Genomic DNA, 18,028 nt, shown 5'->3' with positions numbered 1-18,028 from the left:
CAGTCAAAGTTCAGGGCGCCAGTATGCCGGGCTAACTTCGCGGCTGGAGACAGACGACCAGGGACACATGGCTGAGCGGAGAAGCAGTATTTCTTTATTCACGAGCAAACGGTTCAAAAAACTAATCTAATCTAATCTCAGCCCAATTCTGTCCTGCCTCTCTTGGTCAGGAACCAAGGAAGTATATCTCTTAGGGGGAACTAGCAAGGACTAAACCAAAATCTCCCGGAGGCAGGGGGAGTGAGACCAAACCAATGTAACAGAATGACCATGTAAATAGACCACAACGTCAAGCAATGTAGCAGAAGGGGTCCCAGAAGCAGAACTAGAAGCATAGCAACAGGGGGGAACTGGGAAAGTCAATCTTTATCTGAGGTAGAGGATGAGATTCAGGGGTAAAGAGGGGCACTACTCCACTGCTGCTGAAGGTCCCCCCCCCCCCCCCCCGCGCCCCATGTTGCCATGTAGGGATCAGGAGCATGAAACCAGGTCTGGGGACTGGTAATACATGCGCTCTGCTGGTTAGCCACACCCAGCCCCTATTAAGGCCGTCAGAGGTTGGCGGCAAACAGAGGCTCAGAGGAGCTAGGGAAACAGTATTATGGTTCTGCAAAAAAAGATTTTCATGCCAGAGACTCCAGCAGCACCTTCAGCCAGAGCTCAGCAGGGCTCTGGTGTCTCTTCTCCCAACCTTCCCCCCCACCCCATTTTTCCTCTCTCTCTCTCTCTCACATTAAAAATAAATGAAACATTAAGAAAACTCTCCTGCCTGAGGCTCTGAGATCCCAGGTTCAATGTCTAGCACTGCCATCAGCCAGAGCTGAGCAGGGCTCTGATCTCTCTCTCTCGTTCTCTGTAGTTTTCCTTGCTATATCTGTCTTTCACTAAAAATAAATGACACATTAAAAAGACTCTCCTAAGGGGATCTGGTGGTAGTGCAGCAAGTTAAGCGCACATGGCACAAAGTGCAGGAACCAGCGTAAGGATCCTGGTTCGAGTCCCCGGCTCCCCACCTGCAGGGGGGTCGCTTCACAGGCGGTGAAGCAGGTCTGCAGGTGTCTGTCTTTCTCTCCTCTGTGTCTTCCCTCCACTCTCCATTTCTCTCTGTCCTATCCAACGACGATGACAGCAGTAACAGTAACAAGGGCAATAAAATGGGGAAAATGGCCTCCAGGAGTAGTAGATTCCTAGTGCAGGTACCAAGCACCAGTGATAACCCTGGAGGCAAAATAAAACAAAACAAAAAACTCTCCTGCCTGAAGCTCTGGGGTCCCAGGTTCAATCCCCAGCACCACCGTCAGCCAGAGGTGAGCAGTGCTCTCGTAAAAAAAAAATAATAATTAACTAATTAATTTAAAAAAGAATCCGTCCCTCAGTAGGACCTTGGGGCTGGCCAGCGTGGGCCTGAGGCCTTGTCACCCTGTATGATGGGTCTCCTCCCCTTGTCACCCTGTGTGATGGGTCTCCTCCCCTTGTCACCCTGTGTGATGGGTCTCCTCCCCTTGTCACCCTGTGTGATGGGTCTCCTCCCCGGGGTCCAGGCGGCCTGATGAACTCGTGGAAGCGGCGCTGGTGCGTGCTCAAGGACGAGACGTTCCTGTGGTTCCGCTCCAAGCAGGAGGCCCTCAAGCAGGGCTGGCTGCACAAGAAGGGCGGCGGCTCGTCCACGCTGTCGCGGCGGAACTGGAAGAAGCGCTGGTTCGTGCTGCGCCAGTCCAAGCTCATGTACTTCGAGAACGACAGCGAGGACCGGCTCAAGGGCGCCTTGGAAGTGCGCACAGCCAAGTACGTGGGGGCCGCCAGGGGCGCCTAGGGGCTGTTTGTGTCCAAGCAGACAGGTCTCCCCTGGGGGAGACGGTCTCTGCGGGGCCGGTTCCTGGAGTCCTGGAGAGCTCTCTTTGTGGTTGAATTCAGGCATGAGGCTGTCACTTGTTTGCTCTGTCTGTTGCATGAAAAATAAGAAATGTAAGGGGGCCGGCCAGCTGCACATTTTATGATGCATAAGGGTCTGGGTTCAAGTCCCCTCCCCGCTTTCTGGCAGAAAGGGCGAGGAAGAGCTTCTCTCTGCAGGTGTCTATCTTTTCTCTCTCCCTCTCTATCTTCCACTCCCCTTTCAAGTTTTCTCTGTCCTATCTAATTAAAAAAAAAAAAAATAGAAAGAAAAAAAATGGCCACAATGAGTGGTGGATTTGTAATATCGGCTCCAAGCCCCAGCAATAACCCTGGTGGCAACAAAGACAATTGGGAGGCAGGCAGTAGCGCAGCAGGTTAAGCGCAGGGGGCGCAAAGCGCAAGGACCGGCTCAAGGATCCCGGTTCGAGCCCCCGGCTCCCCACCTGCAGGGGAGTTGCTTCACAAGCAGTGAAGCAGGTCTGCAGGGTGTCTGTCTTTCTCTCCCCCTCTCTATCTCCCCCTCCTCTCTCCATTTCTCTCTGTCCTATCCAACAACGACAACATCAATAACAATAATAACTACGACAATAAAACAACAAGGGCAACAAAAGGGAGTAAATAAATAAATATTTTTTAAAAGAACGTTTTAAAAAAAGACAGCAAGAAATTAATTAATTAACTTAATTTGATAGCAAAGAGAGAAATTGACAGGGGGAGCGGAGATAGAGAGAGAGAGAGAGACCTGTAGCACGGTTTCACCACTAATGAAGTTTACTCCCCCGCAGGTGGGAAGCAGAGACTCAAATCTGGCTCCCTACTCACTGAAGGGTGTGCACACAGGGTACACCACCACCTTGTTCGCCCAAAATAATAAATTAGTATAAGTAGGCAATAAATTAGCAAAGTGAGCATGGCCAAGACACTGAGGTTTGAGCTCAGCTCCAGCACTGCTTAAAATAAATTAAGGTGTTTCTGGGTTTTGTTTTAAGATCTTACCTTATTTTTTAAATTCACTAATGAGAAACAGAGAGAGATCCGTAGTATTACTTTGGCATATGCCATGCTGGGGAGTCGAACCTGTGGCCTCATGATTGAGGATCTGGTGCTCTACCCACTGTGCCATCTCCTGGATCACAAAAAAGAAAAAGTCTTTCTTTTTTTAATAGAAATTTATTATTATTATCTGTAGATAGAGACAGAGAGAAATTGAGAGGGTGGGGGAGATAGAGCAAAGGAGGAACACCTGGCGTCGGGGTAGATAGTTTAATGATTATACAAAGAGTCTTTCGTGCCTGAGGCTCCGAAGTCCCAGGTTCAGTCCCCCACACCACCATAAACCAGAGCTGAGAGTGATTTTAAAAAAGAGGAGAGAGAGAGGGAGTGGGAGAGGCAGGCCTGCAGAACTCCTTTCGCACTTGTGAGGCTTCTCTTCTTGTGGGACCTGGGAACTTGAACCCAGGCCCTTGTTCACAGTAGCGTGGATGGCTCAACCAGGGGCACCACCTCCCAGGTCCTCCCTGCAACTCTGTGTAAGGACGATCCATCGATGCCTGGTGGGGTTCAGGTTCTGTCTCCCTGACTGGTACGGGGTTCCCCCATGTCTTTGCAGAGAGATTATCGACAACACCAGCAAAGAGAACGGCATCGACATCGTCATGGCCGACAGGACGTTCCACCTCATCGCCGAGTCCCCCGAGGATGCCAGGTGAGTTGTCTCTGTGTCCATAGTGACCGGCTCTAGAGCCCCGCAGACCTGGGCTTCCAGGTGAGTTGTCTCTGAGTCCACAGCGACCGGCTCTAGAGCCCCGCAGACCTGGGCTTCCTTCAGGCCGGTCGCGCCTGACCTGTGGGTTCTGGAAAGATGTTCGATGACTTCCTCGCTGGTTGAGGAACCAAGAGGGACGAGAAATTGACGTATTCATCTTGTGAGGACTGTCCCAGGCAGGTGCACCACACACAGCACAGGCCTGGGTATTTCCAGGACTCTTAAAATCGCTGCTCAGCCTTTTCTCCAGTTGTTGTTGGCATCAAGTGTAGGTAGCACCGCGCACAATTTCTGGAGGCTTCAGAGCTTTAAAGGGGACTGTTTGTGTTTGCTCACGGACTGCAAAAGCAAGCCATTAGTGGAATAAATAGTTAATACGGTCGGGGCCAGGGGCGGAGGCGGGGCACCCGGCTGAGTGGACATGTTAACAGTACGCAAGGACACGGGTTCAAGCCCCCGGTACCCACCTGCAGGGGGAAAGCTTTGCAGGTGGTGGAGAAGTATTGCAGGTGTCTGTCCTCTCTCTCTCTATCACCTTTTTTCCTCTCAATTTCTGGCTGTCTTTATCTAATAAGTAAAAAAAAAAAAAAAGATAATAATAAAATTATTAAAGAAAGTAGTTGATACATCTATGGCATGTGGATAGTTTCAAAGATCTAGATACTGAAGAATTTAATCAATAAATAACCCCCAGGGAACTCCCTTGAGCAGTATGTCCTTGTAGACAGAGGGAATAAACTTGGGATATCACTAAATATAATATAATATTTGGATTCTTGGTATTACAGGATAGTGAGTATGTTCTTTTTAACGTTCTCAGTGAGATGTCCTGGCTTGTGTCAGAATGCAGCTTTAGATTTTTTTTTTTTGTTTGTTTTTATTTTTCAAAGATTTTATTTATTTATGAGAAAGTTAGGAGGAGAGAAAGAACCAGACATCACTCTGGTACATGTGCTGCTAGGGATTGAACTCAGGACCTCATGCTTGAGAGCCTAACACTTTATCCACTACACCACCTCCCAGACCATTCAGAATACAGTCTATATGTAACATACAGAGTAGGTGTTGATTTACCCTTTGTGTCGCTGGTAAGACTTCCTGTCAACAGCAGACCATGAGTATTTAAGCTTTCATTCATTCTTTTTTTTTTAATACTTTTTAATATTTATTTTTATTTATTCCCTTTTGTTGCTTTTGTTTTATTGTTGTAGTTATTACTGTTTTTGTTATTGATGTCATCGTTGTTGGATAGGACAGAGAGAGATGAAGAGAGGAGGGGAAGACAGAGAGGGGGAGAGAAAGACAGATACCTGCAGACCCGCTTCACCACCTGTGAAGTGACTCCCCTGCAGGTGGGGAGCCGGGGGCTCAAACCGGGATCCTTAAGCTGGTCCTTGTGCTTTGTGCCACGTGCGCTTAACCTACCGCACCGCCGCCCGACCCCGCTTCCATTCATTCTTTTTAATTATCTTTATTCATGTATTTGATAGAGACAGCCAGAAATCAAGACAGAGGTAGAGAGGGAAAGAGACAGAGAGACACCTGCAGCCCTGTTTCTCCACTTGTAAAACTTTCCACCTGCAGGTGGGGAACAGGAGCTCTTAAACGTGGGTCCTTGTGCACTGTTATGTGGGCTTTTAACCAGGTGCGCCACTGCATGGCCCCGTATTTAAGCTTTTAGAGAGTCAGCAATTAAATACAGGGGCCAGTGGCATAGCTCACTTGGTTAGTGCACTGCTTTGCCATGTGCATGACCCAGGTTTGAGCCCGGCCACCACCTCATTGAAGAAAGCAGGGAGCTTCAGTGCTATAATCTGTTTCTCTGTCTATCTTAAGAAGATGTTATACAGAGATTTTCAACTATGTGAAGGAAGGTTATCACCTTTAATGACTCCTCATGATTCAAGCGTTGTATTATTTTAATTTTTTAATACTTAATTTATTTTCTCTTTTTCATTGTTGTTGTATTTATTATTGTTGTTGTTGTTGATGTCATTGTTGGATAGGACAGGGAGAAGTGGAGAGAGCAGCGGAAGACAGAGAGGGAGAGAGAAAGAAAGACACCTGCAGACCTGCTTCACCGCCTGTGAAGCGATTCCCCTGCAGGTGGGGAGCCGGGGCTCGAACTGGGATCCTTGTGCTTTGTGCCATGTGTGCTTAGCCCTCTGTATTACCACCCAACCCCCAAATTATATTGTTTTTAAATGTTGCATTCTAAAAAAAAAAAAGGATTTTTATTAATGAGAGAGATCAGAGGAGAGAGGAGAGAGGACTAGAGCATCTCTGTGCTACAGTTCATGTGCTGCTGTGTACTGAACTCAGACCTCATGCTTGAGAGTCCAGTGCTCTATCCATTGTGCCCCCTCCCACATATTGTTCAAGGTACATTCATACATATATATATATATATATATATATATATATATATATATATATACTTTTATTATTGATTATTGGGTAGAGAAAGAGAGAAATTGAGACGTGAGGGAGAGAGACAGAAAGACACTTACAGCCCTGTTTCACCACTTGTGAAGTTTCCTCCCTTCAGGTGGGGACCAGGGGCTTGAACCCGGGTCCTTGTGCACTGTAACATGTTCGCTCAACCAGGTAGGCCACCACCCGACCCCAAGATATATTATTTATTTATTTGTTTATTTATTTTTTAGCCAGAGGACTGCTCAGCTCTGGATGATGGTGGTACAGAGGGCTGAACCTAGGCCTTTGGAGCCTCAGGCATGAGAGAGTCTCTTTGCATCACCATTATTCTATTTACCTCTGCCCCAAGAGTTAGCTTTATATTCTATACAATTTTTCTCTGAATCTTTTATATACTCACTTTTCACTTACAACCACATTACCATATGTTACATCTTGGGAGACTGTAGGACAGTATAGTTCGGATGCGTGTGTGTGTATGTGTGTGTGTGTGTGAGAGAGAGAGAGAGAGAGAGAGATTTGGTAGTGATTAATAAGATAATAGGGGTATAATCCCACACCACTCCCATCATCAGAGTTCTGTGTCTCTCTCCCTTCCCCATGGTAGCCACTATAGTTCTCCCAAGATCATAGCTCTGGGTTGACTATATGTATATATTTTTCTTTTTTTCAAGTTCATGTGTTGCAATTTTCTATATTCCATTTATGAGTAAAATTGCCTCATACTAGTCCTTCCTTTTTCCTCTTCCCTCTTAAGTAAGTGTAGTAGCTCCAAACTTCCTCACGTGCTCTCCAGAATATCTTACCTCTCAATGATGGCACAAAAACAAAGGTTCCTTGTCACAAAAGTTCTGAGTGGGTCCCAGTGGAACTGGGGTTCAGGACCCTCTGGTCATCTTCCCCCAACATTTCTCCCTCTGGGAGTATGGACCAGAATTCTTTTTGGGGTGCAGAAGGGAGGAGTCTGACTTCTGTAATTACTTCTATGCTGGACATGGATGTTGGTAGTCCATCCATACCCACAGTAACACTCTCTCAGTGGTATAGAATATAGGCATTAAGTTTTTTATGTGTTTTTTTTTTTTAATGTGCTTAACTTTTTTTTCATGTGTCCTCAGAGAACAAACTCAGGCTCACTGTTGAACAGTTTTCAGTGTCTTTTTCCCTCCATTATTTTAGAGTCAAAGGAAAGCACTACATAGGAGAGACTTCACAACACTACTCCACCATCCCTGGAATACTCTCTATTGGTGCTGTTCGCAGTGCTGGGGCTTGAACCCAGGGCCTCACACACAGGAAGACACGAGCTCTTTTCAGATACCCAACATACCCAAGAGCTTACATTGTTGGCATGTTTAAGGAACAATGACATTCCTTTTTGGCTGGGCCTCAGACCTTGAGTTTCCCCGTTGGAGTGCTGAGGAGATGTGACACAGAATTCAGGAGACCTGGAGTTTGTGCCCCAGTGTCCCCATCCCAAGGTTCCCTGGTGGGTAGGATCCTGAGGTCATGTGTCCTGCTCCTTTGTGAGTCTTTAGGGTTCTGTGGGAGGCAGCTGTCATGTGAACCACGCCAATCCTGTACTGGGACCCCCACCTTGTGACATCCTCCACTTAGTTCTGATAGCACTGGACCCTTCTAGAATCTTCTCAGGGCCTGGCATTCCCTTGTACCCTGTACCTGTAGGAGTTTAGGAATTGCTTCTACACCACAGGAACAGCCACACAGGGCCAAGGAACCAACCCAGAGGCCTGCTTGGGCCCATAAATGAAGAAGCACAGTTGAAAAAAAACAGGCAAGCCTGGAAAGAGAGCCCACCGTTCTGTCTGGGTCCGCTCGGAACCACTGCAGATTCGTGTGGGCCAGGGAATGGCCGTGGCTTTTCCAACTAAATCCGCCTAGCACTGGGACGGCTCTTATGCCAAGAGGAACTGGCTAGATTTAACCTTTGGATTATCTCAGCCAAGGACTTTCCCCTCCGACCAGTGCAACAGATGTATTTTCTTCTAAATTCTTTTTCAGATTCCAAATTATACTTATGACTCAGAAGGAACACTTTAGAACTTGGAGAGTCTCTGTGCAGACTGATTACCCCTCCCCCCGTCCCACACCTATCCTATCCTGTTCTTCTGTGTCTGACACTGAGTGACCTGCACCTGCAAAGAGATTTTCATGCCTAACACTCCAGTGTCCCAGGATCAACCCCCTGCACCACCATAAACCAGAGCTGATCAATGCTCAGGTTAAAAAGGAAAAAATAAAGATATTTTCTTTGTTCTACCTAGAGTGTGTGTAAGTTGAGTATTTCCAAGCTTTTGGCTGCATGATTTTCCTTCAGGGACCATAGAGGATAGACCTTTAATACATTGCTGTCAACAACTTACACAACTAAGCTTTTCAGTAGTGTTTCTGTTTTTTACTTAACCCCTGGCAAGCCAAGTACTTTTTCTTTTTCTTTTTTTTTTAAATTCTTTTATTTATTTATTAATGAGAAACATAGTAGTAGAGAGAAAGAACCAGGCATCACCCTGGTACATGTGCTGCCAGGGATTGAACTCAGGACCACATGCTTGAGAGTCCAATGCTTTATCTACTGTGCCACCTCCCGGACCACGCCAAGTACTTTTTCATCTGTCTTAATTTAATGGAGCGTGTATGTGCAAGTGTCTATCTTGTAAGCCTTCTGCGCGCGCACGCGCGCACACACACACACACACACACACACACAGACACGATGTCTTAGTATGTCTTTCACGTTCTTGAACTCATAAAATGTTGGGCAGATAAATGGGTAGGTAGTTGAATGAATGAAGGATGGGGTGGGGTGGGTGTAGACAGCATAATGATTATGCGAAGAAATCCTCATGCCTGAGGCTCCAAAGACCCAGGTTCAGTCCCCCACACCACCATAAGCCAGAGATGATCAGTGCTCTGGTTAAAAAAAAAAAAAAAAAAAGCAAACAGAGGATGTATAAATGAATGATGGATGAATAAGATCTATAGGTTGACGGTGGGAATAATGTAAAGTTAATACACCTACTATCTTATAATCTAGTCAAACAATGGCAAATAAAAAATAAATGACAAATTAAAAATCCTTTACAAACTAATGAGAAAGAGAGAGGAAAGGCAGGGTAGATAGCATAATGGTTATGCAAATAGACTCTCATGCCTGAGGCTCCAAAGTCCCAGGTTCAGTCCCCCACACTACCATAAATCAGAGCTGAGCAGTGCTTTGGTTAAAAAAAAAGAAGAAGAAGAAGAAGAAGAAAGAAAAGAAAATGCCAGACATCACTCTGGTACATATGCTGCCGGGGATTGAACTCAGGACTTAATGCTTGAGAGTCCAATGCTGTATTCACTGCATCACACTCCCGGACCACAGGATAATATAAGAGCTTATACTGTGTCTGTAGTTACATCTTTTCTTTCTCTTTGCTGGAGTTTTGACTTGTTTGCTTGTTCTACCTGATTCCAATGAGGTTGGAAGTGAGAAAATTCATTTGAAAGGAAGATAGATGCATTCCCTGGACAAGATCAAAAGACTTCTGAATATTTCTGAGGTTATAAATAATATTCTCAGCAAAGGTCCTTGAGAAAAATCTTGCGGGTGGCACTGAAGGTGTCGCAGTTTGCTGCCAATTTCTCAAGGAATTCTCTTCCTTGTCATCAAATGTCCTTCTTGTTCCAGAAGCCCCAGAGGAAAACTCTCCCATCTACCTGAAGTTGGGCTCTCTAGCTGCTTTTGGAACTGCTCCCTTGTGGGTGGGAGCTCTTGTTTTCCCTGAGCAAGACGTAGATTGAAGCAGAGTGGCTCAGATGTGACGGTCACAGAAGGGCCCTGCCGTGCTGCAAACCCAGGTCTCTGACAGTCTCTCTCATTCCACAGCCAGTGGTTCAGCGTGCTGAGTCAGGTCCATGCGTCCACGGACCAGGAGATTCGAGAGATGCACGATGAGCAGGCAAACCCCCAGAACGCTGTGGTATGTGAAGTCGGGGGATGAAGGTGGTGGTGTGTTGGGGGGGGGGGGGGGAGATAGTGATTACAGAGAAAAATAGGAACATTTGGCTGAACCAGATGTAGCCAAGCTGAGAACATCACAAGCAGTGCTAGACTCTGCTTCTCCTGTTTCACGCCTTAGTTTTCTTGAAGTCATTTTGTTGGTATCACTGGAGCCTCACACTTGCATGGTTCTAATGCCCCCGGGAGAGGGAGAGGGAGAGGGGGAGGGTAAGGGGGAGGGAGAGGGAGAGGGAGAGGGAGAGGGAGAGGGATCACAGTACCAGAGCTCTCTCCAGTGTCATGCCATCTCAAATGGTACAGAGGCTCACATCTGAGATATGAACATGCTGTTTTGCCTCCATTCAAACCTTCTTTAGACCTTTATTTTTATTTTTTCTATTTATTTATTTATTTATAGATTCCATTTCTTACTAATGAGAAAGATAGGAGGAGAGAGAACCAGACATCACTCTAGTGCATGTGCTGCTAGGGATAGAACTCAGGACCTCATGCTTGAGAGTTCAGTGCCTTTCCACTGCTCCACCTCCTGCACCACTTTTTTTCTTTTTTTAATATTTATTTACTCCCTTTTCTTACCCTTTTTTTTATTGTTGTAGTTATTGTTATTGATGTCATCACTGTTAGATAGGACAGAAAGAAGTGGAGAGAGATGGGGAAGACAGAGAGGGGGAGAGAAGGATAGACACCTGCAGACCTGCTTCACCGCCTGTGAAGCAACTCCCTGTAGGTGGGGAGCCGGGGGCTCAAACTGGGATCCTTGCACCAGTCCTTGCGCTTTGCACCACATGCGCTTAACCCACTGTGCTACTGCCTGACTCCCTCTCCTGCACCACTCTTTAGATCTTTAGAAGGATGAAAGAAAGCCCTACCCTCTCCTCCTCCTCCTCCTCCTCCTCCTTCTTTTTTAAGATTTTATTGTTTACTAAAGAGAGAGAGAAGCAGAGCACCACTCTGGCACATGTGATGCAGGGCTCGGAACTCAGGACCCTGTTTCTGAGAGCCCAATGCTTTACCTTTTGAACCACCCCTTGGGCCACCATGTTACTCTTTTCTTTGAAGGACTTGATGAATTCTAAATCATGTTCTTTCTGCCTTCATTCTCCCCCACGACGCTGGCAGTCCAGAAAGCGGTGCTACAGAAATAAAGTTTCATTTCTCCAATAGGAGGACATAGCCGCACCTTTAGATGCTGGAAAAAAGAGATAGAGTAGGGAGGGCACTTCCCGGCTCTGGTTTCTGGTGGTGCTGGGACTGAACCTGGGAACTCAGAGCCTCAAATATGAAACCCTTTTTGCAGAACCATTATGCTGCCCCCAGCCCTCTATGTTTTTGTTTGTTTATTTTAAGCAGAATAGGTGTCAAGTTTAATAGTGGGTCATAGTATAAGTCAGAACATCTGTGCTTTCAAAAGAAGTTTATAAACACTCTTTGCTGGAGTTGGCAAAATAGGTCACGTAGACACTGCCCCTGCTTTGCAGTTCACACAACCCAGGCGCGGGCCCAGGCCCCACTGCACTAGTGGAAGCTTGGTGCTATGGTTTCCTCTCTCTCTCTCTCTCTATCTCTATCTCCCTCCCTCCCTCCCTCCCTCCCTCCTTCTTTCCTTCTCTTTCTCTCTCTGGAAAATAGTGACCCCAGGACAATGAAGCCCTGTCAGTAACAAGAATAAGTAGTAGGGAGCCTGGTGGTGACATGCTCAGCTGAGCACACACATTACCATTATCCAGGTTCAAGACCTTGCTCTCCACTGCAAGGCAAGGAAGCTTCAAGAGCAGTGAAACAGGTCTTCAGGTGTCTATCTGTCTCCCTTACTCTCTCCCCTCCCTACTCCACTTCTCTCTATTCTATCAAATAAAACAGAAAAAGAGAAGGAAATAAAGAAAATAGTACCTGCCAGGTGAAGTGGATTCAGGTATTGGCACCAAGCCCAGCGATGACTACCTAGTGCTAATTAAAAATAATAATAAAATTATCTCAGCAACAACAACAACATAGTGAGGGTGGAGGTAGATAGCATAATGGTTATGCCAAGAGTCTTTCGTGCCTGAGGCGCTCAAGTCCCAGGTTCAATCCCCCACACCGCCATAAACCAGAACTGAGTGTTCTGGTTTTAAAAATAATAATAATAATAATAATAATAATGAAACTCTTGTTTGCTGGAGATGTTTTAAGACCATGCCAGAGGGCTCATTTGTACAATCCTTCATCATGAGGAAGCCACAGGTTGTGCCTGTCCTCGCTGAGCGACAGTGGGATGCCATGGATAACATCACCAAGCAGTTGGCACAGAAGAGAGGCGTCTTCTCTCTCTGCCTGTGTAGACAGGCGTCATGTAGACGCCCCTTTCACGCTGCTTTCTTTTGCTGCTTCCCAGGGCACCTTGGACGTGGGCCTGATCGACTCCGTGTGCGCCTCTGACAGCCCCGACAGGTGAGCCCCTCTGCTCTGGGGGTGAGTTATCTGCCACCTTTCCCCCCTGCTAGTATGTGTGTTTTAATTTTATTTTATTATCTTCATTTATTTATTGGATAGTGACAGCCAGAAATTGAGAGGGAGGGAAAGAGACAGAGAGACACCTGCAGCCCTGTGTCACCACTTGCGAAGCTTTCCCCCCTCAGCCCCGTGTGTGTGTGTGTGTGTGTGTGTGTGTGTGTGTGTGTGTGTGTGTGTGTGTTTGCAGTGGTGGGTGGTCCCCTCACTATGGGGCTGGGAAACAAACCATCCCAGGCTGTGTGCCTCCAATCACCCCCGCTGATCCAATCTGCCTTCTGGTCCCCAGGCCTATGGTATCTGAACTCTCTTCTCTGCCCTTGGATTTGGGGTAGGGTGAGGGGCTCGGGGTGGGGGGGGCTTGGAGCCCTACTTTAGACACACACACACACGCTGTCTACGTAGTCTCTGTATCCAGTATCCTCTGTCTCTTCTCTTTTTCTTTACTCTATTGATTCGGTTTTGGGTCCTCAGCAGAATATAAAAAAAGTGGTGGGGGTCGGGCAGTAGTACAATGGGTTAAGTGCACGTGGTACAAAGCACAAGGACCAGCGTAATGATCCCAGTTCGAGCCCCCAGCTCCCCACCTGCAGGGAAGTTGCCTCACAAATGGTGAAGCAGGTCTGCAGGTGTCTATCTTTCTCTCCCCCTCTCTGTCTTCCCCTCCTCTCTCCATTTCTCTCTGTCCTATCTGACGACGACAACAACAACAATGATAAATAACAAGGGCAACAAAATGGGAAAAATGGCCTCCAGGAGCAGTGGATTCATAATGCAGGCACAGAGCCCCAGCAATAACCATGGAGACAAAAAAAAAAAAGAAAGAAAGAGAGAAAAGAAAAAAGTGACAAGAGACCCAGAGAGAATCAAAAACAACCCCTGCCTTCAATAACAAAACCTTAGAAGGGAATAGGTTCAAGCCCCTGGCCCCCACCTGCATGGTAGAAGCTTCATGAGCAGTGATCTGTCTCTAACAAATAAAAGAACATAAAAATAAAGGTCACCTAGAACGGTAGATGAGTAGTGCAGGCACCAAGTCCCAGCAATAACCCTGATGGCAAAAAAAAAAAAAGAAGAATAGAGAGAGGATGTCAGTGGCATCCTATTATTCTGCTGTCCCTGTGTGCAAAGGACGCCCTTGTCAGACTGCTTGAAATTCTTGGAGCCAGGTTAGGTCTGTTTGGTCCGGACCTAATCAGGTGGGTGAAATAGTCCACTCACACCTGCTCACAATCTTCTGTTCCTGGCATCTGACTTTTCCTTGCCAACCCACAGAAATAGCATCTGAGCCAACAGCCAGAAGCAGAAAGAAATTTCCTTTCTGGAGACATCAAAATAAAACTCCCCCCTGCAGTCACCTAATTTTAGCCTTCCCAGAACCAGGAGACTTTTCCTCTGGAAAGTTTTGCCACGATGATGTACTCTCCCTTGGGCCAGGGCCTTCTGAAACGGGGCACTCCATGTGGAAAGGTTACTGGGGCCCCAAATAATCCCTGCCTCATGGAGCGGAGGTGCAAAAGGCAGCCCAGAGGACTGGTTGGTTCACGCAGAGGTGACTGACCATGACTGTCGTGTGCTTAGCGTCTTGACTTTGCTCACTTCTCTATAGTGATCAGCTGTCAGAGAACCTTAGCCAGTTGCCAGGGCCCTGAGAACTGACTTGTCGCAGGGTAAAGAGAGACTAAACACAGGAGGTTGTCATCCGAGTGATCAGAAGAGGTGGCGGGGGAGGGAAGTGGACGGGGACACGGGGCATTGAGTGAGCTGGGACAGTGTCAAGTACAAGCCCGTTCATCCCAAGCTTCCAGGAGTATTTATTTGTAAAAGTATGCATGATGACAAAAAATGAGTGAGAAAGATTAAAGCTGGGGTTTTTTTTGTTTGTTTTTGTTTTTTACCAGAGCACTGTTCAGCTCTGGCTTATGGTGGTGTGGGGGATTGAACCTGGGATTTTGGAGCTTCAGGCATGAGAGTCTGTTTGCATAACCATTATGCTATCTACCATTGTGCTGCTGTTTATTTACTCCCTCCCACCCCCATCCTAAAGATGGTTTGTGGCTTTTTTTTTTTAAATAAAATATACATCGGGATAAATGTTAAGACAAATAACAGGTAGTTAGTTATACACTACACAAATAAAAATCAGAATACATTTCTGGGGGTCAGGTAGTAGTGCACCTGTTTTTTTTTTATCATTTATTTATTTTCCCTTTTGTTGCCCTTGTTTTTATTGTTGTTGTAGTTATCGTTGTTGTTATTGATGTCGTCATTGTTAGATAGGACAGAGAGAAATGGAGAGAGGATGGGAAGACTGAGAGGGGAGAGAAAGGATAGACACCTGCAGACCTGCTTCACCGCCTGTGAATCGACTCCCCTGCAGGTGGGGAGCTGGGGGCTCGAACCGGGATCCTTACGCAGGTCCTTGCGCTTAACCCGCTGCACTACCACCCGACTCTGAGCAGTGCACCTGGTTAAGCACTCACACTACAGTGGACCCAGGTTCAAGCCCCTGATCTCCATCTGTGTGTGTGTGTTGGGGGAGCTTCATGAGTGGTGAAGCAGGGCTGAAGGTGTCACTCTCTCTCTCTGTCTTCCCCTCCCCTCTCAGTTTCTCACTGTCCAATAATAAATAAATGACCATAGGTTACATCTTTAAGGAGGAAAACATCTGAGTAAGGCTGCTTCAAACTGCCATTGTCTAAATGTCATTATATGAGGCACATCCTTTGATGATGCGGTAAAATACTGAGTTTATCCCAGTGATCCCATGCACCACCTCCAGACCCTCAGGGCAGAAGCCAGACATCAAAGTTACGACGAGTGATTGCCTGTGGCAATCATTTCAGCAGTCAGTCTCTCAGTCTGTGGGCCATGGAAAAATCTCTGGCATGCCCAGATGTTGTCCTAGAGTAGATTCTTGTAGTAGCGGGACACAGCCTGAGAAACAGGCCTCATGGTCTTTTTAGTCAAAGGGATGTAGCTGGCAGGCAAACAGCAAACAGACATGTATTTTGCAAGCATAGATGCAAAGCAATGGTAACAATGCGTAGAGTTTCTGATAACAAGTGGCAGGAGACTCTTCGACACTTCTCTGCTCCCCGTCTCTCAGACCAAACTCGTTTGTGATCATCACGGCCAACCGGGTCCTTCACTGCAACGCTGACACACCAGAGGAGATGCACCACTGGATCACACTGCTGCAGCGCTCCAAGGGGGACACCCGAGTGGAGGGACAGGAGTTCATCGTGAGAGGTGACCGGCAGCCACCGCCCGGGCTGGCTTCCCCCTCACCCCCGCCCACCCCCAGGGCATCTCCTGGCATCTGCTGGCATCTCCCCCAGGTCATTGTGACTCTGAAAGCGTCAAGGTCAGCCAGTGGCATACACCCTGTGACCCTGGCCATCTCTGGCCGAAATAACCCTTGCTCCGCATTGTGTTTCTGCAGAGTGGCCCTGTAACCTGACACTGTCTCTTCCTCATCATCACTGGATTCTCTTTCTCTCTCCCTTTTTTTCTCTCCCCCCCCCCTTTCTCTCCCCTTCTCTTTCCCCTCTCTCTCTGTCCTCCAGGCTGGCTGCACAAAGAAGTAAAGAACAACCCCAAGATGTCCTCACTAAAGCTCAAGAAGCGGTGGTTCGTGCTCACGCACAATTCCTTAGATTACTATAAGAGCTCGGAGAAGAATGCCCTGAAACTCGGCACCCTGGTCCTCAACAGCCTCTGCTCCGTGGTCCCCCCGGATGAGAAGATCTTCAAGGAGACAGGTGAGCGGGGTAGACGGTGTGGGGACTCTCGGGACCCCCAGCCACAGAATTCAGAGAGGGCTAGAGTGAGATTCCTCCCTCGGTTGCCCCTCATGACATCAGTTCCTCCCCCCCCCCCCCCAAAGAGCTGTGGTCACGTTCTCTTCAGAGGATGCCCCCGGTTCAGCAGAAGGTTCTTTCTTTTTATTTGTTTGTTTGTTTATTCATTTATTTTCCCTTTTGTTGCCCTTGTTTTGTTGTTGTAGTTATTATCGTTGTTGTTGATGTTGTCGTTGTTGGATAGGACAGAGAGAAATGGAGAGAGGAGAGGAAGACAGAGGGGGGGGGGAGAAAGACACCTGCAGACCTGCTTCACCGCTTGTGAAGCGACTCCCCTGCAGGTGGGGAGCCGGGGGCTCGAACCGGGGTCCTTATGCTGGTCCTTGTGCTTTGCACTACCGCCCGACCCTCCAGAGGATATTTTCTTTATTGAGTTGCAGAAAGATGGTTCAAACAACAAGGGTCTCTCAACATACCCATAGTTTTTATTATTATTATTACTTTTTTTCTTTTTGGATAGAGGGGAAGGGAAGAGAGAGAGACACTTGCAGCACTGCCTCTCTGCTTATGAAGCATCCCCCCTGCAGGTGGGAGCAAGGGGGCTTGTACCTGTGTCCTTGCACATGGTAGCATGTGCTCCCGATCAGATGCACCACCACCTGGCCCGGACAGACCCTGATTTGTTTATCCTGCAGGAAGCTCTCTCTGTGTATCCTTGTGCTTTCTTCATCTCCGTCAGTTTGTCCGTCAGTTTGTCCGTGAGAGTTGGAATGCCACTTACAAAGACAAACCCCAACTAGCCATGAAAGGAGTGGAGTAGAATAAAGGGTGAAGGGGCAGGAGACAGCTCAGCGGGCAGAGCACAAGCTTCACCTCACGTGAGGACTCGGGTTCCAGCCCCTAGTCGCCACGTGGGAGCACTGAGCAAAAGGGGAAGCTTCATGGGCAGCAGGGCAGTGCTGTGATTCTCTCCTCAGCTCTCAGTCTCCTGTCTGTGTCTTGCCCTCTACCTGGTAAAGAAAGGAAAGAGTCCACCAGGAACGGTGGAATCATGCAGGCACAAAAAGAACAAAGCGGCCATGTAAGATTAGAGTGTTTTTTCCTATTTGGTAGGGTAATAATATTTCCTAGTTGGTATTTTTGATTTTGTTTTTTGTTGCTAGCTGTGTTTCTGTGCTTTTCGAGCGTTCTATTTGTGTCTATTGTAATACAGTCATTCCATTCCAAATTATACCTTGGGTCTGAACACACAGACAAATGGCTTTTTTTGTTTTTTTTTTCCCCTGAGTGAATCTTTTCTTTTTTCCTTTCTCTGCCCCCCCCCCCCCCTTAGGCCTCACTGGGTGAGGTCAGTGGTTTCCAGTACACTTGTTGCCGCTATGAGTACCAGCTTCATCTCATGACAGGCGTCTGCAGGACATTCTCACTAACTTGGGTCCTATCCCCCGCCATGCACCAGCACCTTATCACCTTTCTACCCTTTCTACCCACCATCCACCCTTCCTCCTTTCCCAGAGTCCTTTGCTTGGGTGCAATGCTCCCCACCCAGTCCAAGTTTTACTTGCATTTTCCCTTTCTGTCCTCGTTACTCCCCGGAGAAAATGGTAAGCAAAAGGA

The 18,028-nt window shown here is 47.3% G+C and overlaps 1 protein-coding gene across 1 annotated transcript in view; it reads left to right on the top strand.

Moving 5' to 3' along the window:
• Nucleotides 1-18,028, top strand: part of MYO10 (myosin X) — a 243,536-nt gene that overhangs the window by 210,265 nt on the left and 15,243 nt on the right. Inside the window, exons 28-33 of the mRNA XM_060191929.1 lie at nt 1,542-1,785; nt 3,503-3,598; nt 9,984-10,077; nt 12,493-12,548; nt 15,718-15,860; nt 16,178-16,608. Coding sequence (XP_060047912.1) covers nt 1,542-1,785; nt 3,503-3,598; nt 9,984-10,077; nt 12,493-12,548; nt 15,718-15,860; nt 16,178-16,608 — 1,064 coding nt within the window. The remainder of the gene's footprint in view (nt 1-1,541; nt 1,786-3,502; nt 3,599-9,983; nt 10,078-12,492; nt 12,549-15,717; nt 15,861-16,177; nt 16,609-18,028) is intronic.

Source organism: Erinaceus europaeus, chromosome 5 (genome assembly GCF_950295315.1).
Source record: "Erinaceus europaeus chromosome 5, mEriEur2.1, whole genome shotgun sequence".
Taxonomy (NCBI): domain Eukaryota; kingdom Metazoa; phylum Chordata; class Mammalia; order Eulipotyphla; family Erinaceidae; genus Erinaceus; species Erinaceus europaeus.
Note: the sequence above shows the minus strand (reverse complement) of the source record. Positions and strands in the feature narration are given on the sequence as shown.